The 26,531-nt window shown below is 38.6% G+C and overlaps 1 protein-coding gene across 1 annotated transcript; it reads right to left on the bottom strand.

Moving 5' to 3' along the window:
* Positions 1 to 1,572: 1,572 nt before the first annotated feature.
* Positions 1,573 to 24,611, bottom strand: OGA (O-GlcNAcase). Its single transcript, XM_033129813.1, has 16 exons — positions 23,978 to 24,611; positions 20,930 to 20,981; positions 20,006 to 20,103; positions 18,548 to 18,678; positions 17,248 to 17,419; positions 15,525 to 15,623; positions 14,539 to 14,823; positions 12,708 to 12,866; positions 11,638 to 12,251; positions 11,050 to 11,224; positions 7,737 to 7,822; positions 6,681 to 6,785; positions 5,725 to 5,810; positions 5,256 to 5,448; positions 3,366 to 3,525; positions 1,573 to 2,155 (listed from the first exon to the last, which is right to left on the bottom strand). Exons 1-16 carry the CDS (start codon positions 24,174 to 24,176, stop codon positions 2,019 to 2,021), a joined length of 2,751 nt encoding a protein of 916 aa, XP_032985704.1. The 5' UTR covers positions 24,177 to 24,611; the 3' UTR covers positions 1,573 to 2,018.
* Between the last annotated feature and the right edge of the window lie 1,920 nt (positions 24,612 to 26,531).

The raw sequence follows: 26,531 nt of genomic DNA, 5'->3' as shown, positions 1-26,531 counted from the left end.
AGGCATAAAGTGCAGGACAAAAGGTAAGGAGGCAGACACAGCAAGTAGGTTTACACACAGTACACCACATACATTCACTTCAAGTTTTATTTTGCCTCTTGCATGGTCTTCAGATAGTTACAGTTCATTTTCTGAGTTCATGATCTAAACAATCAATGAAATGTCATTCCAACCGTAATAAATATTCATAACCACAGAAGATAGCATAGCACTTTACGATCCTAGGGTGATGAAGGTATAGGACTGGACATCTGTTTCAGTTAGCATCTGTGACCAGAAGACCAGCCAAAGTGATTAAAAGACAAGAAAATGCCACAAGCAAACTTGTTAAAAATCCTGATTCCATAGGTTGACCCTGAAATCCTCCAGATAAAATGCTAGAATTGAATTGTCCACTAGTGTACAAAATATACCTAAAAGAGAAAGCCAAGTGACATTAAGCCATTTAAAACAATTATAGAGATACTCCTTTCACACATCAGCCCTTGAAAACGCAAACTTGGTTCCAAGTTTCCGATATATCATATCCTGTCAGTTCAAGGTTTCTATCCTGAAAATGAGGCGACGTCCTTCCTTCCCTCCCTTTATCTCATCCATTCAGTGCACACTCACAGGCCTTGGTTGAAAGTCCCTAGGTACCACTAGGTACCACTGTTGAAGACTCTCATAGCCCACACTGAAGGAATTCTAGGAAGGAAAATGTGTTTCAAGTGTTCTTCTCCTTGCCCTTTCCCCCTCAGCTCAAAGTTGAACAGCTGATACAAAACTGCAAGGAAGCAGGATAACAAAATATTGTTATGAATCTATGGAGAAGTCAGCCAGCCATGATGAAAAAAATGAATCCTGCAGATTACCTGCTAGCCTCATGCTCAGAACCCTTAAAACACCAAATCTAAATTAAAATACATGAAGCTTTCAGAATCTGTTAAAAGAAAAAAGAAAAAAAGGTAACCATAAATCATTGGTTAAAGTGTGCTCATTCTTTGTTTCTTTTAAAAATTAGATACAAACATGCAAGAATTAAAGACTCTGATTTAATAAAACCAGTAGTGACAGGTCTTGAAATTACAGGACAACTGATCTGAGGGCAAATGGGACCAATCAGTCCCTGAACCCTACTTGACAGATGTCAAAACATTTCACATGCTGACCTGCATTGAGGTTAATTTCTAGAAGTGACTGCACTTGCAACAGATTACTCCTATGAAGTTAGGTTCTTGTACCCAAAGTGGTCATGGCCTAGCCCTAGGTGGGAGGCACTTTAAAAATAATAAAACTTCTAAAAAAAAAAAAAGTAAAGACAATCCACCTTCCACTGATTTACATTATTCAAAGTGCCATCCTGAACCACACCCTTTCATTTTCAAAATGAAAAAAAATTACAAAAACAGTAAACACAAAGGTAGTCAGATCACAGCTTATATACAAAAAATTTACAAGTTTATCATTTTTAGGCTTTTGCCACAAACAACTGCACATTTGTCCCTACGAAACACAACATGCCTGAACCAATCATCGCTACAGGAGACAACTGGCCATGGCTTTACAAAAAGCAGAAAAACTGCCCCAAATTGAAGCCTCTGAAACCCACTAAATCTTTCTCATCTCTGCCATGTCCCCAAAGAATAAGAGGCATTTCATTCAATAAGCTAAGGAGAATGACAAATGGTTTTGATTACTCTTAGGTGAGAAATGCAATCACACTGGATGCAGAAAACAGTGCTGACTACATTTATTGGAGACACCTTATCTGTAAGCCCATGTAAGAGGTCTTGGCACCTAACACAAGACCCAAAAATGAGGCCCACATCTGTTCCATACAGAATTTGCAGCAATACTATCTTATTTCAACCAGTGAGTAGTCTCCAAGTATGATGAGTTTTACATAGTCGTCTTTGTTTCCAATCCCAATCGGCTGATCTGTTGCCGCTCCAGAGGCTGAACTGTATGAAGACCCCAACCACCACCCACCAGGTGAAGTTAAGAGACTTTCCGACAGTTCATAGTGCCAACAAATGTCACAGGCTCCGACCAAGTATAACCACATCCTTTGGAAATCCTTCCATTTTTGCAATTTCAAAACAGCCTAACTTGCTGTAAAATTCCAGAATTCTTTTATCATCTGGTCTCACTTCACAGAAAGCCCCCCGGGATCCTAGAAATAAAACAAATATTAAAAATATGAATGTCACTTCATTAGTAAAACTATCGACATGAATCATGACTGATCTTTAATATTCAAATAGACGACAGTAGAGCTTGTCTATGCCAGCCCCTAAATTTCATGCACAATTTTAAAAATTCATAATATTCAACAAATATTAATATTCATCAATGTTGAATACTGTAGTGATAACTGTCTTAAATGATGGACATGTTAACGAGCTTGAATGTAGTTATTCTTTCACAATGTATTTCAAATCACACTGTATACCTTAAATATATATAATTCTTAACTGTCAAATATACCTCAACTAAAAGAATTTCAACCATGAGTGAAACTCTTCCAGAAAAAAAATCTTTTGGGGAAGAGGTTGTAAGAAACCTCAAAGCAACGGATACCTGTTTATTGTTTTAATATAAAATAAAGTACCACTGTAGGGCCCACATGGCAGAGCCTATTCCAGCCTATGTCATACGCCAATATAACCAGAATGTGTTGTAAATTCTAAGACATACCTCATATACCACCTGCATGATTCAGTTCCAAGCACAATACTGAGAATTATGCTTTCTTCAGACAGAGTTGTTTAAATTATCCCACAAAGGGACACCACTGGCTCAAATGATATAAAAATGCAAATAAGTGCATTCTCATGTATCAACAACCCTCTAATGAGGGCTCAACAAGCCACCCACTTCTGTACTGCCCAAGGCTAAACACAGTTTTTTACATTTTTAAAAGGTTGTTTTTAAAAGAATACGCAACAGAAACCTTATGTAGCTCTTAAATCCTAGAGTACTTACTATCTGGCCCTTCAGAGAAAGTTTTCATACCACTAACATAAAGCAAAATATTTCTGAAGGTTGAGTTTAGATAAACTAAAAAAACTGGTCACTCTGCATTCCTAAATGCCCACGGTTCATTTAATTTTCAACTATCACTTATGAATCTCCTGGCAAAATAAATATAACCTCATGTGTTCACTTCTCATTTAATTGGGGCTCAAAAGCATTCAGTGTCAAAGAGCAGCATTTTTCAATGATTAATATAAATGCAATTCTTACACAACCAACAATTCAGAAGTCAAACCATAAATGGTGGTAGGGAAGGGAAATGTGGATTCACTCTATTTTTTTATCCTAAAATATAGTCCTGTCCCCATCTATCCCAAACACCAGCAACTCCACAAATATGTACTCACCGTTAGCCTTCAGTGAAGACAGGAGGCAAGCCATCATGCTTTTGGCTACGCTTGGGTCAGTTACTTTTTTGTGAATATCCATCTTTATCAGAGAAGGGAAGTTGGCAAGGAAAGTTTCTGGCAACACTTCCTGCTCTTCATGGAAGCTCAACATTATTTTCTGTAAAAATTAAAATCTCTTGACTTTCAGTAGTAAAAATTAAAATCTCTTGACTTTTAGTATATATATAGGTTATATATATACATCTATATCCCAACTATAGAACTCAGCAACAGGAAAAGAAAACAAATATTCAGTAACTCTTCCAGTCATTCTATAATTATCACATGCAGAATTAATTAGCTCATAATTCTAACTGAAGGTTTTTCACTTTTAAAAACTTTGTCTAAATACAATGTGGTATCCTGGATTGGATCCTAGAACAGAAAAATAACTTTAGTGGAAAATCTAGTGAGTAGTGTGAAATTTATAGTAATATAACCAAGTTGGTTTCTTAGACTTGGACAAATGTAGAAAATTGGTGAACTGACCACTGCACTATACACCTGAAGCTGATGAATGTCAATTATAATTAAATGTGTGTGTGTGTGTGTGTGTGTGTGTGTGTGTGTGTGTGTGTGTGTGTGTGTATGGTCACAGGATGTAAAGTATAGCATAGGGAATATAGTCAATGGTATAGTAACAGCTATATATGATGTCAGAGGGTAGTAGACTAGGAGGAGGGTTATTACTTCGTGAGAGGTATAAATGTCTAATCATTATGCTGTTTTATACACCTGAAACTAATAAAAAAACAAAACAAAAATGGGTGAAGGTTATATAGGAGGAACTCTGTATTATCTTTGTAATTTCTGTAAATCAAATTTATTCAAAAAACTTTTTAAGAGTTTGTATGGCTTGCATACAGATGTAAATTTACTTAACACTGCTGAACTATACACTTAAAAATGGTTAAGATGGTAACTTTCATTATGTATATTTTATCGTATTTTGTAGTTTGTTAATAGACACACTGGTCATTCTTTATCACGTTCCTATCCTGCAAACTGTAACTGTCAGATATCAACAGCAGCACAGTAACAGCTCATTCACCAGCATGCCGCAGTGTCACTATAATCCCAAGTGAGACCACTCCAAACCAGCCTCTTATCACACTGTCATCTGGCTAGGGGCAGACGGTAAAAAATAATAAAACACTACAGAGAGAATGTGAGTATACTGGTGATGGGAGAGGAGTAGAGAATTTCAGAAAAGGGGAAGAGAAGCAACATAGAACAAAAAAGACAATCTCACAAGAGTCCAAATATATATACCTGAAATGTAGTGAACATAAAAATTATCCTTAAGAAAGAACTATTTTTAAAAATGCATATGCTGATGTATAAACCAAAAACAATCATTAGTTGACCAATGTGGAGCACAACTATTTTAGAGGAAAAATTCACTCAAGTTGGGACAGACATATAAAAAGCAGCGCTCCTATCAAAAAGTAGACTCTCAGAGATCACCTCTATTGCTGTTTAATTACAGTAAGAAATGCGTTACTGAGAAGGCAAGTCAGAGTCCTGACAACCAAGCAAATGAGATTTTAATTACCTAAAGAGACCATAACATCCTTAAATTTGATGCTTCAAAACAGGGAGGGAAAAGAAAGGCTCTGTAATTGTCTATATTGCGTTTTTATTTGAGGAAATATTACAATCAAAAACTGTCCTAACAACGAGGGAATAGCGGAAAATAGCATGCTAAGAATAAGCCCTAAGGATTCTTTTTTGCAATAAATTTAGAAAGCACCGGGATTTTAAGATGTATCTACTTACTTTTTTTATTTTAATAAGTACTTTATTAAGAAAAAATTACCATAGTATAATTCTAAACCTGTGCATTACCTCCGCTTCAGAGAGTTCTTTGTCACCGTTTGGTTTAGTATACTTCTCCTGCATGAATGGAATCCAGGAAATTTTACACTTTTTAATGAAGGGGGTCACATCTACAGTGCCCAGGGCATAACCACATATGCCATCTTCATCTTCTAGGACAAAGCAATAATCCAGGCTAAGGGAAAGCAGCCCTCCGACTAACCTGCTCAGAAGAAGCGAAGCCAGAGTGAGTTTTAAGTTACTAACACAAAACATCAAACCTCTTTGATTTAAGGCCAAATGCACTTGAACGACAACTGATGGAAACTACATTTGGTGTACAAAGACACTGGAAATGTACACGTTAATATTCAGATTTTAATTAAAGTGGGATTTCTATAAAATTATATTTATTTCCAGTCATCACCTCCCCTCAACCTAAACTTGGCTTTGAAATGTCTACTCCCAAATCCAACAAATCCAAACACTCATCACATACTTGTCTCCAATAAGGTCAGGCTGACTTTGAAAAGGTAAACCCACTCCATCGTCATACATTTCTCTGCAAATCTTGTACACAGAAGCCTGAAAATATAGTCTAGTTAAGCAACACATCAAGAAAAATGGCAACAGAATTTAACAACAATGTGACATTAAGTCAGACTGGACTTCTAAGACTAACAAAATGTCTGGCCTTTCATAATTATCACCTTGGCTTTGTTAAATAAAAATTATTCATTGAGTCATAGTTGTAAACATGGTTATAGCAACATGGTTATAGGTAAATAAAAATTATTCACTGAGTCAGTTGTAAAACCAGAAGAAAGCAGCACAGTTATAAGTACTGAGAAGTACTTTGTAGGGGATGGTTTTAGGCAGAGTGAGCAGTAGATTTAAAATCCCGCACTATGAGTTTGTCTGTTTCCTATACATCAACATTTTTTTTTAAAGAGGGCACAGCTCACAGTGGCCCATGCCGGGATCAAACCAGCAGGCTTGGTGTTACCAGCACCACGCTCTAACCAACTGAGCTAACGGGCTATCCCCAAAATGTTTTAAACATGTTATTGTCTTGAAACAGGCTTGCTTTCTGTAGCTGATTGTCAATAGCCTGTAGGCATTTCACAACCAAAAATTACAGAATACAAATACGCTGGAGAAAATCAGCCAAGGACAACATGTCATTTAGACACACTAATTATTTAGGAATTTTAACTGAATACATTTCATCTGGTTTTTTTAAGGGAGGAATTAAAGAACTTAGCACAAGACGTTAGGAATCTGAACTCCTTAGGCTCTTCCTTAAATATCCCCCATATTCAATATTTTAGTAAACTTTCTCCATCTAAAGTTCCTATGTTAAGACACAGAACTGATTCTTTTAACCAGGGAGTTCAAAGGAATAGTAGTAATGTACACCATAACCATACACCAAGCTGGTAGGTAGACAATTACCTCATCTTTAGGAAAATATGGTCTGATAGTATAAACTTTGGAGGTAGGAGTCAGTGGGGGTGGTTGAAAAAAGAGATCATTTGCCCCATCAATTGGCAGTAAACGCTGTGTGAAGAAAGAAAAAGGAGATGGATTAGTGTTGAGGAAATATCAATTTCTTTACATGGGTGTGCACTGCAGATTACCAACTTAATATTAACTGGCTACTGCAGGCAGACCTAAAGAAGAGGGGTATACTATGCTTTACTAACATAAATACCTCTTTGCTGGGGGAGGGGGAGTGCTTTTGAATAGAAATTACCCAAACATAGTTTTAGTGGCATGTAAATAGGGATTTAAATTTACAGTAAAAAAAATAAATAGATTCCAATTATGACAATTTTTTTTTTTAACCAATGTTATATATACCATCTCTCTACTAAAAGATGGCAGAACAGAATGTCAGGAGGAGAGGTTTGGTCTGAAGAGGGTTATCTGTCCAGGAGACGCTTTATCCCCAAAGCAATGCGCTTCAGTTTGCTGTGCGCAGCAGAGCACCTGTTGGGGGGAGAAAAGTAGAATACCTGAAAAGTCCATGAACAAATTCTAACACCAAGAAAGTTTCATATTTTGTTCACATTTTCATTAATAGGCTGTTTTTTCACATATAAGTTTTATTTATAAAATAATTAGAAGAGTATCCAAAAGCCCTTTCACCATTCACTTGCATAATTATTCATCGCTTTTGCTCATGGAGTTTCCACTGGCAGACAAGCATGCGCGCATTGTGCATTGCGGGCGCAGATTAAAATGCTGTGCGACCTGCAAAGAAACAATGTGAAGTGTATACCTAGAGCCGCTGCGCTTCGCAGGCGCGGGGGGGAATTGGCAGCATCTCCTTCAGAAATTACTGTGAAAGAGGAGGAAAATTTGATTTAAAATCCAGCTATGTAACTAAATTGAATTTGGGACTAGAAAGCCTTCGGCAGACCAATCCTTCCAGCCATCTGATGCGCAACATAGGGTTTCTCATAAAACAAAGAAAATGTCAATTCAGTTGTGAATTCATATTGATACCTGGAACTCTCCTGCTAGACCACCTCTAAAGGCCCAGGGTTCTTGGTCTCCAATTAAGAACTGTGCTGAAGAATGACTACGACACCCTGTTGAGATCAGATCCAAGCGGAGAACGTTACGAGAAAGGGGATTTCCTGGGGTCTCAAACGTCCAACAAACTAACAAACACTTTGTGGAAATAGCTCTCTAACAATAATCATCCAGGGTTTCAGGGCAAGGCTGTGATAATAATTTTTTAAAATTCACAATGGAATTTCAATATTGATGATCCTTCCTCTGATTAATGAAAAATCACTGTTAAAGAGTTCTACCTTTCTTTAATTGTTGAAAGGACAGTAAAAGTCTCAAGTTTGAGTCAAGTTTATATATTCCCTAGGAACAGCTGTAAAAATCAAGCCAGCTGCTAGCTCTGTAGTGAAATTAGTTATAAAGTGAAATGAGATAGATGAGACGTTTTATTATCACAGCCCATGAAGGAATTAAACTTGTCTGAAGTCACATTTTACATTTTGAAGAAGGGTACAGGAAAGGGAAAAGGGGGCAAAAGGGGTTAATCTTGTCAGAAAACTAAGGCCAGCAGAATACATAAATTGTACACTAAGTTGGCAACAAAACACAATGAGAATTCTCCCCTCCCCCCAATAAGGACAATCCAAATTCAGACGTGGCTAGTGATAATACCAGTCTGACAAGATTCTGAGAACTAAGGAGAGCCTACTGATGCTCCTAATTTGTTCAGCACTAAGTCATACTTTTCTTAAGAGTATGACAGTATCCGGCTCCCGATTGGCCATTATCATCTTTGTTTGCAGTGCAATGAACACATGCATAGAGTAGCAGGCTTTGAGGTCCAGAAGTCAGCATTAAGGTTCACCACTTAACGAACTTCATATGCAATAAAGGCAGCTAACAAGAGAAGATAATTAAAGGCAAATATTTGGAGGCCAAATCAAAATCCCCTGCCTAATCTTCTGACAAGATAAGCAGCGCGATACAGTTCTTTTCCATTTGAAGACAGCATTCTACCTCCTGTGCGAGTTAACAGTCTCATCAACACAAGGTACAGTGTGCTAGTCGGACAGTCCCAAAGCAAATCCATTTTTGTGGTTGACAATTCAGGCCCATTAAGAGATTATATCCAGGTTTGTCATTTTTTAGGGGTAGGGGTACTTTTGAAAAACATGTATAATGTAGCATTTGTAAAATAAGTATGAAATAGGGTCAAAATTTAGGCTATGACAAGAAAACCCGCCCCATTCCATAGCTCAGTGTAAATTTACACTGCAAGAAAAAAACAACACCTCTCAAACTTTAAGATCAGCCAATTTCCCCTACCCCAGACTTTGAGACTACAACATAACTAGCACTTCCAACTATTACAATAAAAAGCTGCATGTACGAAGAGCTGTGTAAATGAAAACATGGTTAATGCCTCAGTCGCTGCGCAAACGTGACTTCAGTTCATGCCTGTTGCCCTTAAATCTAGCTACCTGAGCTACCTCACAGATAGAACCTTTCAATTTAAACTAATTAATCATGACGCGCTGTGAACATCTGCCGCTGTCCATCCAATAGCAGTAGACACTTGTGCTGAGGATTCTCCCATCTGTACACAATGGGGAAGAAGATAATAGAAGTCGTTAGTAATCAAAAGTACTGCATAGCCACATTCTTTAAAGGACTGAATGCCAGCTGGACTGGAGAGGAGGAAAACAAAGGGTTCTAATCAGTAACTCCCTGAAATTACTACAGAATATGAAAATACTCTCCTTGCGGTGAGCTCTTTGTAAAGCTATGTGATGTAGATGCCAAGATGATCATTTAAAACTTCTAAGATGCTCTGACCTTCAACTTATACAACAGCTGTCTATACAATTTTGGAAAGCTGCCCCATAATTGTACATATACAGAGGTAAAGGCTGAGAGAAAACACTGTATAATTATAAATTTAATTTTTAGTAAGTCTTGAATTGAAAGCGGCATATCAAATGTTTTAAGTGACACTTTCTCAAGCTCAATAATCCAGATCTCAGAGTAGAAACTTAAGATTTAAATCTTTATAAGGGTTAATTATAACCCTCTGGCCAGGAAATTTGTTGTCATCCCACAACCAACATGAAGTTTTTTCCTGAGCCTAAGGGCAGACATCTATCACAGAAAAGAGGTATCTTGGAGCCTTTAAACAAGGTCAAAATTTTCTCTCTACCTACTGTGGGTGTGGGGGTGTGTGGGTGTGTCTGTGTGGGGGTGTGTGGGTGTGTATGTGTGTACAGTATGTGTGTGTACAGGAACCCAAAGTTCTATATTTTCAAATTAACACAGACTACTTTTAGCTGCTAATAATTAGCTGTATCACAGGGAAACTATTATTATTTTTAATATTTAAGAGCCCAAAGTATACAGGCAGAAAGTGAGAAATCTCATTGCTACTACTCCTTAATCTAAGCTCACAGTATCTCACACATCTATTTCACAATCAAGACCATGTAACCCATTACAGTGTTTGTGACTACTATGAAAACTATGACATGTCAGTTAGCCTTGCTGCCTGCTGTGTGCTGTATGTAAGTCCATTACATATTCCTTATAGCTGGATTGATAACCTGAAAGTGAAATAAAGTCCCTGGAGAAACTTGGCCATGCTGGTGCTTTTTTACCAAGTTTGAACATTTACCCCAAAAAAACCAGTTTTCAAAGGAGACATTGTAAAGTCCATTAATGAACAGAGTTTTTAGGGGACTGCAATTTCCATCCCCTGCTAAAACCAATTACTTGGTAGAGAGATAAAGGAAAAGCCTTGGGTGAAACAATACCAAGTAGCACCAGAATAGCCCACCACTAAAGCTCGCATGCGCACAGGGCTGGGAGGATGGCTTCCTCTTGCCAGGCCCCTTATGTCATTTCGGCAATTCTGTTAAACACAGCATTAATGTTATCAAGACACAGCAAGCAACAGAGAGCTTACACAGTCACAATTCATAGTGTCTCATCTCCAAATCAGATAAAAGTGGTATACAGGGTTCCATCCAGGAAGCATTCAGTCAGAGCAAGTTAAAGTCAGTACTTTCTAATACATTTTCAAGATATTTAGGCTGAATTAGCCCAAGGGAGAAAAATCAATGTGCTCAATGTATGTACTGAGACTTGCATCTCAAGTCTGCAACAATGGCTACACCTTCGAAAGAACTCTAGGCAAAGAATTAAAACAGAGTTGGAAATTCGCCAATTCCCTAAATGTTTTTCTCCCTATGGGATAATCTGTCTTTTGTAGGGGACAATATATCTGAGAAGAGATTATTCCTGGTGCACCTACCTAACCACTGTACAAAAGATTTCACCATTGACATTATACTCTTGATATCCCAAACATAGGAGTACATGTCATAAAGGATTGTCCTGTTGGCACAATTGGAGAGCCGAGTGAACATTCCCATCACTAGTCCGCACATCTCTTCAAATTTGGCTGCTCGTGACCGCCATTCTTCAATCTGTTAAAGATCAATAAAAAGACTTAAAAAAAAATTGCAAGCTTAACACAATAATTTAAAACATAATTATAAACTAAGCTGTTTTGGTACCAGGTGTGGGAAATTTATCCTAAACATTAAAGAATCACTGAGCTTAAACTCTTTAGATAAGCAATAAAAGTTTATGTTTGCCCAAACTAACAAATATTCCTAAAATCATCAACTTTGACTTCCCCTTCATCTGTATTTAGAAGGTCAAACTATTGAAGTGTATGTACCAGATTCCGCAGAGCCCACATACACTTGACAGAACATATTCTAAGATGTGGCCAATTTTCTGCCAGTTACCAGTGTACTACTAAATAAGACATCTTCCGTATCATCAGCAGGGGAACCATCCAGGCTAGAGAAGCAAGTAAATTAAGCATACTCACTTTTTCAGAGTCTTTTCCTTTGCAGTTGACACTGACAACACTGCTATTTGCTCGAAGCCACTGGAACTCCCGTAACATCTGTGCTCCTTTGGGTCCATGCTCATAAGGAAGGTAGAACAGGTCAGCAAGTAACTGCAAATCCTCCAGAGTCACAGGTTCTGCAGTGTACAAAGGCTTTTCATTTGGACCTGGCACAAACTGCTCCTTGTTTGTCTGTTCATCAGTCTGCATAGGGGCAATATCACTAATGCAATCTTCCTGCATAGACATCTCGGGGGATTTTGATTCAGCTATGCTCTCTTTATCAGTGTCCATTGGTTTCAATTCCTCTGCCATTTTAGCTTCAACAATTTCAGTTAGTATTTGATTGTCATTCTTGTGGTCTGTTTCTTCTTGTTTTTCTACTACCATATCCATGGGCTCCTCATCTGGCTGTTTCTTTTCTTCTTCCTTGGTCAAAGCTGTAGGCTCACCACTCAAAGCTGCTCCCTGGCTCATAATGGGCTCCTGGTAAACCGTTGTAACTACAGTTGTGGCATTTAAAGAGGGTGCTGCAACTAGGGGAGTCCCATCAACTACACTTGCTTTAGCTCCACTGTGCGCAACTTGCCTACCTACAAAAACAAATTACCACAGATAATCAGCATTAGAAAAAGAACAAATGAGATCTAGAAAAACGTTTTCTTATCATATCTATAACGGGAACCTCAATTTGAGCTTCCGAATAATATGAGCCCTGAGAAAAGTGGAATTTCTCTAAAACTACCAGGGAAGTGGGGAAAGAAGAAATAGGTGATAAACATCCCTAAACACGTCAACACCTCTTTCGAAGATCTGTATTTAAAAAACACTTAAATAATTATTTCAAAATATACTTTTTAAACAATTAGTATTCCATCAAGAAAAAACTATTTAAGACCAAAAGTAAGATTTCAAAAACATTATTTCTCTCTAGATTCCTAAATTTCATTTTGCTTGGTGGGCCTATGGTAAGGCGCATCACAAATGTTCTTTATTTTATGACTCACCCATGTGCTCCAACCCCCTTACAAAGAATGGCCAAAACTCACTGCTGTACTGATGAGGTACGCCAAACTCCTGCAACCATTCTGTTAAAGCTAACTTTAGAGCCATCTGTGGACTATAAAGTACATCAGTTTCAATATCTTCATCACTGCCTTCATTTTCTAACTTTATTTGGATAGATACAGTACTGTCTTCACTGTCAGCTGCAAAAAAAAGTGAGAGTACAAAAACAGTGTGATTACAAAAGCATCCTGACAAGTGAGAGGGACAAATGCAAAACACTAGTTATAGTACAGAGAAGCAAAGAACTATAACCAGAACAAACAAACACAAAAATGCAAACGCAACCAAGACCCTTCACTGAGTAACTTCACCTAGAATAGGTATCTAAATGCACTGGTAAATGTAAAAATCCCAATTGAAATAAAGAACACGAATTTTACAATCACTGGAAAAGTCATTCGTAAATGTCCAGAATACCAATTGTTGGGAATGCAAGGTTAAAGGCGCTAAGCTTTCCATCAAGAAAACGTTCCCTACCCTTCAGGGGCTTATAACTTAATGGGCAAATAATTGTGAAAAAAACGGGCAAATAAAATGTACTGAGGGGGAAAGAGAAAAATCGATTAGAGAACCTACATGTGAGCACAGATAATAAGCACATAATGAAGCTCTGAACCACGATGGTGGTAGAAAAAATTAAGTCTGAACTCTTTGGCTTGGTATTCAAAACCCTCTCTATTCTTAGCTTTCCTTCTTATTTCCCCGCACACAGCCTAGTTTCCCTAATGTCTACTAGTCCTTAATGCTCTCTGCCTTAAAAGAGGTAGGAGCTAAGTGCCACATATACAGAGAGGATTGAGATTATATCCCTAATTTTGTGGTTTTTATTGGGGAGAGGGAGAGTAATGACTCAGCCTTAAAAGGAAGCATTAATTTAATAAACAGAATTGGAAGTAGGAGTACACAATTGAGAAACAGAATACAACTATGCAACTACACACCACCAAGGGTTATTTCAATACCCCCAAATGGGCCAAAATTCAAATAACTTCAAACTTCAGTGTCCAGTGTTTTCACCTCCAGTCCACCAACCCTTTAATCCCCAACAAACTTTATTCATACTTTGACCCAGTTTAAGTATCCCTTCCCCTACAAAATCGTTTCTTATCACCAAATTTGCTTATGGGAAATAATCACTCCCTCTGTGTTCCTATGGCAATTTGCAGATAATTATGTCAGCACTTATAGTACAGCTGCCTATATGCTTTATCCAACACCAGACTGTGTTCTTCAAAAGTTGGGAACACTTTATTCTTTGCACCCTTAGTGCTCAGGAAGATGCACTTGCCACACAACAAGTTTTTAAATGTTAATAAATAAACAACTAGCCAGCATTCTCTTACTCGAAAATCAATTAGGAATTTTTCATAAATTAAGAAATTAGTAAGCCAATGTTTAAAAAATGAGAGTATGCTCCATAAATATAAGCTGAATCTAAATGACATATGAAGTAACTCAGACAAGAATATCTAGTCATCTAAAATATCCCATTTAATAAAATCGCCTGAAAACACAAACTGAATAAGAATTCTAGGGATAAGGGGAACACTAAAAGACTAATCAGTCTAGTACTCAGACTTCAAAGGCTAAGTCACATTTTAAAACAGAGAACTGAGGTCAAGAGGTTATTAAGTAACTTGTCCAAAGCCACTCAGCCCTTTTTCCATCATTCGTATACATTCATAGAATTAAACACACCTTAAAAAAAAAATCACTTAAAATTGTGATGACAAAGGAATACTTACTTGCAATCAATGGCTCTAGTTAACCCCAGCTCTCCTCCCAAGGTCAAGCATTAAGTATTCTACTTACTCATCACTACATCTTTTCTCACTCCGTTCATGTTTGATTTGTACCAGGTAGCAAGGGTGTGGATAGCAACAAAGTTGGCTTCAAATTCGCAATTTGGATTAGTCAGGACTCCTTTTAACCGTGGGATGAGCTCTGTGGATCTTCCTTTGTATGGGCCCAAAAATAGTCTCTTCTGATCATAGTCATTAGCATGAATGTTATCCCAGATCACTGGAGCTCTCTTAATGATCTTAGAAACCTCTTCAATGGACTCTACTGGAATTTCTTTAGAAACAACTTTGGGACCTAGAAATAATGACTTTTTGTTACGACTCCCACACATGGTTCTTCAAAATACACTGCATACAATTTTCTATTGTACATTCCTTGTTATATGTATACTTTCTAACATTTTCTCTTTTTAAAATAACGCAGCAATACGTTTTTTTTACTCACCTTTCCCCCAATTATCTCCTCAGATTTGATTTCTAGAAATGGAATTAGTATTCAAAAGGTATAAACATTTAAGGTTTGGGCAAGCTTCCTCAAACTGATATGCTAATAAGAAATTTTCATGTATAACAATTTATTTCTCCATTATAACGCAGTATACCCTTAATTAGACAAACCCAAATTAACCTAAACTCTGGGAGGGTTTCTGCCCTTACTTCTTAGAATAAAAGCTAATACAGTTCATTGATTACTAGCTGTCAATCTAGCATGACAGCTTTTATTTTATAAAATAGAACAGTCTCTTAGAGCTAGTATCAATACCCTTTAGCCCAGTTCCCCATAGATCTATTATTTATCAGTAAATTATATTTAGGTTCACTGGAAATCCTCAAAGATTTTTTTTTTAATACTAAGTGAAGAATGTATACTTTGTAAAAGAAAGAGAATTTTAATCAAGTTTTCTGGTTAAGGCTTATTTTTTAAAAAGTATCTAATTAACCAAAACCAATTTCTCTAGGTCTTAAAGTTTCACTATATAAATCTTAAAGACTTACCTGTCCAAAGCACCTCAATTCCAGGTAGAAGTTTTTCACCCACAGTCCTTAAATAAGGAGACTGAGACACATTTGGATAACAGAAAGTGCCACAATATTCTGAATGTAAGAGGGAACATAAGTAAAGAGTCAGGAGTGAAATGGTCATGAGTTTTTGAATGGGGGAAAAATATCTACCAATTCTAAATTTTTTTCATCCAAATGATAAAAAGCCTCCATATCATGCCCCAAAGGAAGTAAACTCAAGTGGTAAGTTCATTTAAGAATCAATTAATTAAAAAAGTCAGTAAAATCTGATCTTTTTCCAATAGTAATCTAGATCAATCCTTAAGATCACTAGAAATACAAGTTTACTAAATAAAAATTTGAGCGTTTTCTACATAATTCTGAATTGTCTACATTTTTCAGTATCAGCGGCCAAATAGAATGAATTGACAATATCGCAACAAAGAAAGCAACCTTATGACCATGACTATTAGCAGTATTCAACTGCAACAACAGTGTAACTTATAGTTAATTAAGTAACTCCAAGTGTAATCTTCCTAACGTTATTTGAGTACTCATGTACTATCAGACCACTGAGATACAGTTCACAGCTCACAACACTCTAAGACAGACATAGACACAAAGTTAAATAAATTCAGTCTAAAATTTCTTAGAACTTATTTATCTCTTCCTGAACAAGTCAATTTTGGGGAAAATTTCTTGTAAGCCAAATTTTAAGAGGCAACTGAAAGAGACTAAAACATTTTCAATGGAAGGAAATGGGGGGCAGGTGAGGAAAAATTATTAAGCTTTCTATGCTGACTTCTGAAAGTAAGAGCTCAGTTGGGAGTGGGAAGAGTGATAAAGGATACAGAGATGCATAGGTAGAAAAAAGGAACAAGTAGGAAGAAATGAGAAGTGACTACGTTAAACACTGTGTAAATTTGTTTTTTTCTATTTTGATACTATCCCTCCTTTAATCCCGAAAATGTAATGCTCATATATCAGTAGTCCCCCACTCATCTGCGGGGAGATATGTTCCAAGGCCCCCAGTGGATGCCTGAAACCACAGATAGTACCTAACCCTATATATACTATGTTTTCCTCTATACATACATACCTACGATAAAGTTTAATTTATAAATTAGACACAGTAAAAGATTAACAACAATAACTAATAGAATTATAGTATACTGTAATAAATGTGAATGTGGCCTCTCTCTCAAAATATCTTACTGTATTACACTCACTTTTCCACTTAAAGGAAGCACCTTACACTTTCTCTTTGGCACAGATGAACTGCCAGCATCACTACTCCTGCACTTTGGGGCCATTATTAAGTAAAGTAAGGATTACCTGAACAAAAGCACTGTAATACCACAACAATCAAGCTGATAGATAACCTGACAACTAAGAGACTAGCAGGCGGTTAGCATATATATTTTCCAACTGTGATTGACCACGGGTAACTGAAACTGCAGAAATCAAAACCGTGGATAAAGAGGGGACTACTGCACTTCCAGTACTAAAAACTACATAAATTCTTTTGCCTATTCAGTTGTCATTTATTAGTCACTAAAATTTCTCCAACGTAAGACCCTGAAAAATTCTTCTAGAAAAAGAATTCCTACCTTTATATGCCAAAGGGAGAGGGAATTGCACAATAAAGCCCCATACATGGTCCTTTACAAGTTTGCATTTCAAGACTAATTAAATATAAAGCTATTATATACAATACCTGTGGGACAGAAGAGGAAAGTTTCTGGCTCTCCTAGGTACTGATAAATTTCATTTGTGATGGAGACCTGGGCATGAGCAAAAGAACTGAATACCTCTTTGTCTGCTGCACACATATTATGGTCAATATCATCAAAAAGCAAGGCAAATGACCTGCACCCAAACTGAGAAACCTAGGATAAGAAAACAAGAGGTTTTATCATCTCAGAGTAAAAAATACAGGATTCCAAATATTAAAGTATACACTTAATAATTATATTTAAGAGTCAAATATTTCCTTGGTAAAATGTTCAAAGCCAAATTTGTTTTTACATTATCTGTTAAACAGCTAAACAGTTTGGGGACCCATTTTTCATTTGGGTTTGAATGCAATATGCCAATGTTCCAACAAAGCTTCTACAATGTGGACTATCCTTCTACCACCTTAGCTGCTAATTATAAAAGACCAAACTGTCAGAAAAACACAAAAACATGAACGATAAGTAAACCTAGGCCTGTTCTAGTCCCAAGAGACACACTGATCCTAATTAATCTCTGCATATTAACCTAACTAGGCCGTGAATCTGAAAGAACATAGTAGAATTTGATCAAATAGGGAAATAACCTTTTAAAAGCGTATTCATGGAAATTTAACCATCTTAAATTTTTTACCAGCCATTTTAATGCCACCAGTAATATAAACTTTCGCCTAAAAAAACATATATTTATATGTATCAGCAAACTTATTTTACAAAAAAAGTTGTGCAGCTTTTATGTTAAGTAGAATTTAAACTTCAATCAGGTTCATCAACAGTTTACATGTTTACGTAGTATATTTTTCTTCTCATCTTGGGAAACTAATCATTTCCAGACTGAATTACATCTCTTGTCCATATAACCAAAGAAATTGATATCCAACAGGTAAAACCCTGTTTCTATAATCTCAGTCACAAGTTTCGTTGAGCACCTAATAGTACATACAGTTTCTCAAAATGTGGTTCTAGATCACTTAGTTTCTGAGATAAGCCCCCACCCCATGTCAGTATAACAATCTCTGGGAATGGAGATTATTAGTCAGCATTCTTTTAAGCATCACTTCTAAGCATTCCTTTAAGGCAGTTCTTATGCAAAGTGAACTTTGAAAAGCACTAGTACCTCCAGTAGCTCACTTTAGAAAATACTCCTCTATCAAAAGCATTAAAGTAAAAAATATGTACAGAAACAAAAAGTATGAATTTGGTTTCCTTTTAACATCATAAAAGTAACTCAGAAAATTTCAAGTGCCAATTCAGGGAACTGTAATGAAAAAGTAAGGAAGTTACCTGGTCCAGTTTGCGTTTCAATGTAGAAACTTCCTTGGGATTAGAAAAGGTAATATCCAATCCAGGTGAGATAGCATAGATGAACTCTATCTCATATTCCCGTGCAGCAGAGATGAGAGTCATAAGTTGTTCTAAAGAACAGAGTCCATGTTTTTAGAAAGCAGCACAGAAAACTACAAAGAACTTTCACCTTTCAACTGAAGAGGTCATTTTCTCCAATTTACAATGAGTAAGGAAAGGAAGTCCCTTAAATTTCACAAAATTGTCATGTTCAGTGTGACAATAAAAAGAAAAACGTATTCTTAAAACCGGGGTTAAGTGATGGCCTAAACAATCCTGACCTCTCATCTTTGTAACTACAGGAAAAATATTCACTACAGATTTTAAGTTTTTAAAATGTGAGCAAATTGTGATATTCCATATCACAGGACATATCTTTAAGTAAGTTTCAGCGGTAACTCAAGATAGTCATTTTGACTATATTTTGATTATGGATCACATTAAATTTCATTGCCAGCATCGCCAGAAAATAATTAAGTTAAAGAGACACTTAAATTATATAAAGTAGTAAACTACAACAAGAAATGGAGATGGGATTAAGTTTTAATCGTTTCTTCATAATTTAAGAAAACTTTCTTCCTTCAGTGCCTTGGCTGGCCTCTGTAACCAGTATCTCATTAGCTACATGTGTTTACCATTTAATTCCAAGTATGAAAATGTTTTCCCATTCACTCAAGTTCTCAAAGAAAAGCACCACTGTCAAATTTACAAGGAGGTTCTGTGATGTATGACTTTACAAATTTTATATAACTAACTCAACGTAAGAACACATGTAGCAAGGATAGTTTGTTATGGCTTTTCACTTCAGTACAGGCCTGGACCAGGATGAGGTCTTTATTTTAAATAAAAACAGGACCAGTAATAGTAATCAAATGGTCAAGACCAAACCATACTTGAGCCTGAAGCAAAAGTACGCATTAGTAATACTAATTCTGTCTTTATTTAAAATTTTGTTTTGTTCATGGATTTCTTTTTTTTTGCATTAACTTTGGTTTAAAAAATTGCATATGATATTATTTATCCCGATTACTGACTTGTTTTTGAGTCCCAAAAAATTTGCGCCCAAGATGGGTGCCTCACTTGCCTTCTTGCCCTAGGCCTAGCCCTGCTTCAGCACCTTTGTCCAGGGGCCCGGTTTAGGCCACTGGCAGAAGTTAACAAGTACAATTTATGACCACAAAACTGAGTTAGACTGGCACACCCATGAATCATACTATGGCTGTGCAGTTAGTACCACTCTGAATTTGCACTAACACCGAGTTACCAGACAGAAGAGAAGGAAACTACCTAAAAAGTGGAAAAAAAAAATACTTCAGAAAATTTTTGTACAACTACATTTAAAATACAGCTGTTTTCTACACGTATTCTGAATCTACAGATTAAAAAGAAAAAGGTTACCAGCTTCCTCCACTGAATACATCTCTCGCCAAAACATCCGATGTTTGTAGTCATCTTTTGGGGCGTACAAGTATGTATTTAATTCCCATTTCTGGAGCCTTCAGGGGAAAGAAAATTACGTATGTATGAACAGGCAACATGTAGATAGGCTATAAATCTCAAAGTTTTCCTTTTCTTGGAGCATCTCCATCTCTTAAAAAGCTAGTAATATTTGGGTGCAGTAGTTTTTAACCTTTTTGTAATCCAGTACAATTATAAAAAATATTACAAGGAGTGTCAACATATTCAAGTCTTAACTAAAAACACAATAGCTTTGAATGAGGCAGGAGAAGCCCCAAATCTATTCAGCTTCCCCAGTCAAGTTTGAAAACCACTGGGGTCTAAGTGAAGAAGAGATTGAAAAAACCAACTTCTGCAAATGAGAGAAACCATCAAACTGCACCTGGCCTAATCAGTGTATTTTTTAAATTTATTTCATTGGGAATATTGGAGAACAGTGTATTTCTCCAGGGCCCATCAGCAGCTCCAAGTTGTTGTCCTTCAGGCTAGTTGTGAAGAGCGCAGCTCAGCTCCAAGTCCAATTGCCGTTTTCAATCTTCAGTTGCAGGGGGCGCAGCCCACCATCCCATGCGGGAATTGAACCGGCAACCCTGTTGTTCAGAGCTCATGCTCTAACCAACTGAGCCATCTGGCTGCCCCCAGTGTTAGTATTTCTTCAAACAAAAAATGTTAATGGTTTAAGACTCTCCTTCATATAATAAAAATTTACCTTCTCAAATATATGGTGATGGAAGGAGAACTGACTCCGGGTGGTGAACACACAATGGGATTTATAGATGATGTAATACAGAATTGTACACCTGAAATCTATGTAATTTTACTAACAATTGTCACCCCAATAAATTAAAAGAAAAAAAAATTTACCTTCTAAAGAGTTCTTTTCTCTGTTCCATAATCCAAGGTCTTCCATAAAATCCTATATTCAAAGTAAGAATGAAATTATTTTCAAGTTTCAAAATGTGTTAAAAGCTGTTTATTGAGAAAAGCAGGTTACAAGACATACACAATACAATCCTGTTTTGCATAAAATGTGAACAATACACCAAAATCTGAAAGATAATTTAAAAACATTAAGGTGTGTTTTGGTGGTGATATTTTCATTTCATTTTTGCTTAGGTAAATTTTCTTATTTTTCCACCATGAACACATATTACTTAAATGATAAAGTTATTTAAAAACAGCTAAACATCACCTTTTTTCACTGCCAAAAAAACGACCAAATATATTTAAATCTGTTTTAAACGATTATCTCACTTACAATGGAGGAAGAGGAAGCAAAGTAATCCAAAACTGCTAATAATAACAATTACTACCTAGGAGGAGAGTTAAACTGCTTTTAAAGGAGGGGAAGGAAATAAGGTAGGGGGACAAAATCAGGAACAGAATTGGAAAAGAATCTGATTGACCAAATTTTATGATCACTTTTAAGTTCCTGATACAATAAAAGTTCCTTAAACTACATTCACAACAAACTCAAACTGGCCCAATCAGGAAACTCTCAAGCAATCTCAATTCCAGAGCAAAGGTCCGAACAATTGAAAATTCAAGAACACGACTTTCTCCAGAATGTCCCCGGCAACGCACATTGCAGGAAACAAACCTGCAGAATGATGACCTTCTGTAGTAGTATAATCACCAAACTGGTATTTGGAGCTCATTGTTTGCTAATCACACCTTACAGCTTGCCTAACCTTTATTTTCCACCTCTAATCATCTCTAAGAGGTAAGGACAACCTCTCAAGGTTGTACTCTCAAGAGTACCATGAAGATGGTTAAAATGGCATTTTGAATACAAAATGCTCTAACACTCACTCACTCTTTCTCTCTCTCCCCGCGCCCCCTCCACACCTACCTACCTGCCTACTTAAGGGACTAACCGAAAACTGAAATTTCTGACATGTATTAAGCTCCAATCTCTAGACAAGATGGTTACTCAGCACCACAAACAAGGACAATGACAGACCAAAAAAAAAAAAATTCACCACATAATAGATGTATGAAACTGTAGTATTTTCAAACTTGACAACTAACTGTTACCCTCTTTTAGGTACGTGATTACCCTCTTAAGGTGGGTGATCTTAACTAAAACATTAAAAATTTTATACAAGTCTTTATAACTTTCCTAGAATACTTAGCATGATATTTCTCTTAAAGGAATAGGCATTAAACATTGCTTTAGAGCTGCTTCAATATAAAAAAGAAACATTTTTCAAGTGTCTAACATTTGAGACTCAAATTCAAGGTTTTGGTTAATTAGCATCACAAAGAGGGTGCTGTGCTCTTACACAAAGGTTAACGAGGAAAAGAAAATAAAAAAGGAATCCTGGCAATACCTAGTTCATTTTAGGAATGGTGCCAACTTAGAGAGAGAAAAAAAAATCAGGTGCTTAGCCACAATGAAATGGGAGGGACAATTCTTAAGAGACAACTCTATTCTCTAAGTATTTCCCTTTCGATACTATTCTGAAAAACAAGATTTTCTCCCTAATTATTGAAGGTTTAATGGACAGGCAAGTTTCCTTACTCACTCTAGCTCTAAAATTTCTGTATTCTCCAGCACTCCTTTCCTACCCTCCACCCAAGATCTCTGATGACAAAACACAGATTCTTTTTCTAGAATCTCCCTGCACTAAAACAAGCCCAATAAATATATCAACAAATAAGTCACACACAGCAATCAAGTTTGCATAAACTTGGACTCCAATCAAATATAAAACTGTTTTTCCATTCTGTCTTCCCCCAAATTCTGCAAGACAGTTAACGGTGCTGAACTATTTCACTCCTTACTGAAAATTAGTCTGTCGTCTCCTACAATTCAACTTTACCTAAAATACAGTAACCATCACCCAACTTGCAAATGAATACTCTATGCTGACACCACTGGAAAATACGAGTCTCTCAACCAAGAGGGCAACCCTCTTTCCTTTTCCCTATCTTTTTCGTTTTTTATAAAGACTTCATTTTTACACACTGATACTCCTGTGCACACCATTACATATAGAACTAATAAAGCAGACAGCTAGGAAAGCCTGGGTCAGCCAAAATACTTCACACATATGCTGCATTCAAGGAAAGAGCAATAATGCAACTGATTCATGCTTCCATAGACAGCACGGCCAATTATTTGTACATTATATTCACAAATTATATTCACAAATACAATCTCCTAGTCATTTTCCACAACTACCCAAAAGCCCATCATTCCTTTTAAATGGAAATGAGGCGGCGGCGAGAAGGGCATTTTTAAACCTCTTCTGCAGTCACGAAATTAAAATTCCGTATCTCAGGTATTCAAGTCAAAGCTTCAGCCCTCAGGGGCAAAGCACAGTAGTGGGCAAAGGTCAATTTTCTAAGCTGCAAATGCATCTTCAAAGGGTGGGGGGTGGTGACGGGCCAGCAAAAAAATTCTGAGCACCGAGGAATTCGTAAAACTAGAGGCCTCCTGGGCTTGCTTCTCTTCACTCCAGGAGTACAAGCACATCAGGGCGGACTATTTTTTTCCCAAGGGTGGGGACAGCAGCGCTGTCCACATTTTCCCGTGTGAACGCAGACCACCCTAGGGAATAAGATCCCAGGATACAAACACGTATAAAACAAGAGCTAGCACTAGGCTCCTTCCCAACGCCTGCCTCCGCAGGAGCACGCCAGGCTCCAAGCCCAAGGCGGGTGGGGTCAGGCTCGTTAATTGCCAGAGGGGAATTCGACGCCATTTAAAAACGTGAGGAAGACTTGCTCACTGTCTTGCCTCTGTCCCCCCGTGTTAGCATGGTCCGATTTCAGACCCAAGGGAGTAACACCCTTTCAGAGCCCCGTAAAGCACTGCCGCCACCCCCTCACGAGAAGAGAACACGTTAGTACTGGGGCGAGGCAGGAGGGAGGAAACTCGTGCCCAGCCCGCGCCGGGGCTCTCACCTTCCACCACGCCACACAGGAACCTCCGAGCTCCTCCTGCCGCCCCGGCCACCGCTGCTCCACCGGTCCCGGTAGGGTTGTCTTCTCCAGGGGCCGGAGCCGCCGGCGGCTCCAGCGATGCCCCCGCCGAGACTGCAGGGTTGGCGTTGAGCTCGCTCTCCCGCTCCTCCAGCGCCGCCTGGCTCTCCTTCTGCACCATCCTCCTGCCCCCGGCAGCCGCCACCTCTGCTAGTCCTCTTCGGCCTCCGTCCGTTGGGCTGCCGGCCCGGAGCGCTGGAGAGAGCCTCCGCTCCAAGCGCACGGCCCTCCGGCTCCTTCCCTTCCCCCTCTGCCCTTCCCCCTCCCTCTCCGCAGGGACCCGAATGCCCGGATGCGAAGGGCGGCGGCACCGGAGCGAGCCCTTTGTCAGCCGCTGCCTCAGCCTAAGCTGGAGAGCCGGAAGCTTAAGCCGAGAGCGAAGCCGCAACCTCTCGGTCCCTTGAGACAGGTGGCCAGAGCTTCTTTTCTCGTCCTCGGTTAGTCTCTGTCGCTCTCTCGACAATCGTAGTTCTTCCGCTGTTTCCCCCACCAAGCCCCTAGTTCTCGGCTGCCGCTGCCGCCCGCTTCCTGTTTATCCGCACTGCGCTTGCGCCAGAGACCGGCTCAGACCGGTCCCTTCAGCCCCGCTCCCCCTCCTTCTTTTGGGCCAGCCTATTGAGCTTCATTCGGTAGGGGGAAGTAGAACAGAGGAGACGCGAAAAGTGGACGGTAATGAAGGCAGTAGGATGAACCATTTATGCTCGCCACCCTCCAGAACAAAGCAGGCGCCCGGGGACAGACCATTACCCCACCCGAAGAAGGGAATTATGGGAGGAGGCCGCAGCGGGTTCGGGCAATGGGGATAACGGGGGGAGGGAAGGTGAAAAAGAGAGGTGTTTACTCTCTCAATGCGCAGGCGCGGAAACGAAGCCTCTAGTTCTTAAAGACATAGGAAAGAACTGACCTATTTCTATTGAGATTCTTCTAAACGCTCATTACGTCAGCCTGACCCAGACTCCGTTCTGTGAAGACAGCGCTCCAGGGAGCTCAGCTCACCCCGGTGTCTTGAATCATTTTCCCCTACTCCCCACAGTTTGGCGCTCACCCCTTTAAAAAATTCAATCTTTGTTTCCTCATTCAGCAGGCACCTATTGAGTTGGCCTTCGTGCTAGGCTCTTGGGCCACTGTGAGCTCACAGGATAGTGGTGGAGACAAGCAAGTACACACAGAGTCCCCATAAGGTGTACCCAAGTGTTAGGACAGCTCAATGGGGGGACTGATTTAATCCTCCTTTGGGCAGAAGTTTCGATCTTGCAACTGAAAATATGAGTAGGAGTTAGCCACACTGAGTACTGGGGAAGGGAAGTGAGCACTCCAGGTGAGTGGAACACTACAAATGTAGGGAGGGGTGAAAACGCCTGGCTTGTTTGGGACTTGGGGAACATGACGTGCACGTAAGGGAGAAGTGAGATCCCTTGGGCCTCGGCATAAACATTTCCTTGGGGAAGCCTTCCTTGAGCCCCAGATGGGCTTAGATTCCCTTGCTATATGTTTTCAGAGCTCCCTGTAGTCCTGTCATAATGCACTTACGTTGGGAGATCGGTCTCAACTTGTTAGGTATAAATGTGAAATGAGCATCTCGGTCTCATTCTGATTAAGACTTAGTATTGTTCATCTTACACTTTGGTCTCATATTCTACTCTTCCAGTGGTAGCCCAGCTTGTAGCTCCAGGGACTTTTATAGTCCCTCTTCTTTTTAGTTTTGAAGTGTTGAGATCAGGGTTAAGAGCAAGCATTTCCTTAGGGGACTTCCTGTGATGACATTTGTGGGTCATAAGCAGCTTCACTGGATATTGTGATCCTTTGAAGGATTTGGGGCTGTCATCCCATTTGACCCCAACCCTTAGTCTCATGACACTTTCCTGTTTGCTTCACACCTCACACTGTGACATCTGCTAGCAAGTCAGCAGGCACAATTGCATCTACTCTCCATAGTCTTGACTCGGGGGTCTGTGGCCCAGGCAAGCTCTGCCATCCGTCTATACCTCTCAAACTTGAAGGGCAGTTCTTGCCACACACTTTGTCTCCATACCACACCTACAACAGGAACCGAAGTTTAATAGGCCTATGATAAATATTTGTGAAGTGAATAAGATAGGGCCCTGCTCTCACCGAGTATACTTTCTGGTTGGAGAAACAGACCATAACAAATTCAGTACATACACAGGAACTCAGTCTGTGATAAGTACCATGAAGGGAAGAAATTGAGTGATGTGATGGAAAGTAACCACAGCAAGGAGGGGCTACTTTAGGTGGAAGAATAAGTAGTAATCCAGCTGAGCAATGGTAGTGGCTTGGACTAGGGGAATAGCAGTAGAGACAGAGAGGTGATGCACCTTTGGTGGTGAAATTATTGATTGGAGGAGGGTAGAGGGAAAATGAGGAAGAAGAAGAAATGAAGACTCGTAAATTTTGACCTGAGCAACTAGGTAGATGGTGTCATTTATTGAGGTGGGGAAGATTGAGAAGGCATGAA

The sequence above is a fragment of the Rhinolophus ferrumequinum genome, chromosome 16 (genome assembly GCF_004115265.2).
Source record: "Rhinolophus ferrumequinum isolate MPI-CBG mRhiFer1 chromosome 16, mRhiFer1_v1.p, whole genome shotgun sequence".
Classification (NCBI taxonomy): Eukaryota; Metazoa; Chordata; class Mammalia; order Chiroptera; family Rhinolophidae; genus Rhinolophus; species Rhinolophus ferrumequinum.
The sequence above is the reverse complement of the archived record's forward strand: the minus strand, read 5'-3'. Positions and strand labels throughout refer to the sequence as shown.

Bases quoted from the DNA above. Each gene is read 5' to 3' on its own strand.
- OGA (XM_033129813.1), bottom strand. From the start codon at position 24,176: ATGGTGCAGAAGGAGAGCCAGGCGGCGCTGGAGGAGCGGGAGAGCGAG. The intron at 20,104-20,929 runs GTAAATTTTTTT...TTTCCCCTGAAG, and splicing joins AGAAAAGAACTCTTTAGAAG to GCTCCAGAAATGGGAATTAA. The intron at 12,252-12,707 runs GTGAGTTTTGGC...TTGTTTTTGTAG, and splicing joins CGTACCTCATCAGTACAGCA to GTAGGCAAGTTGCGCACAGT.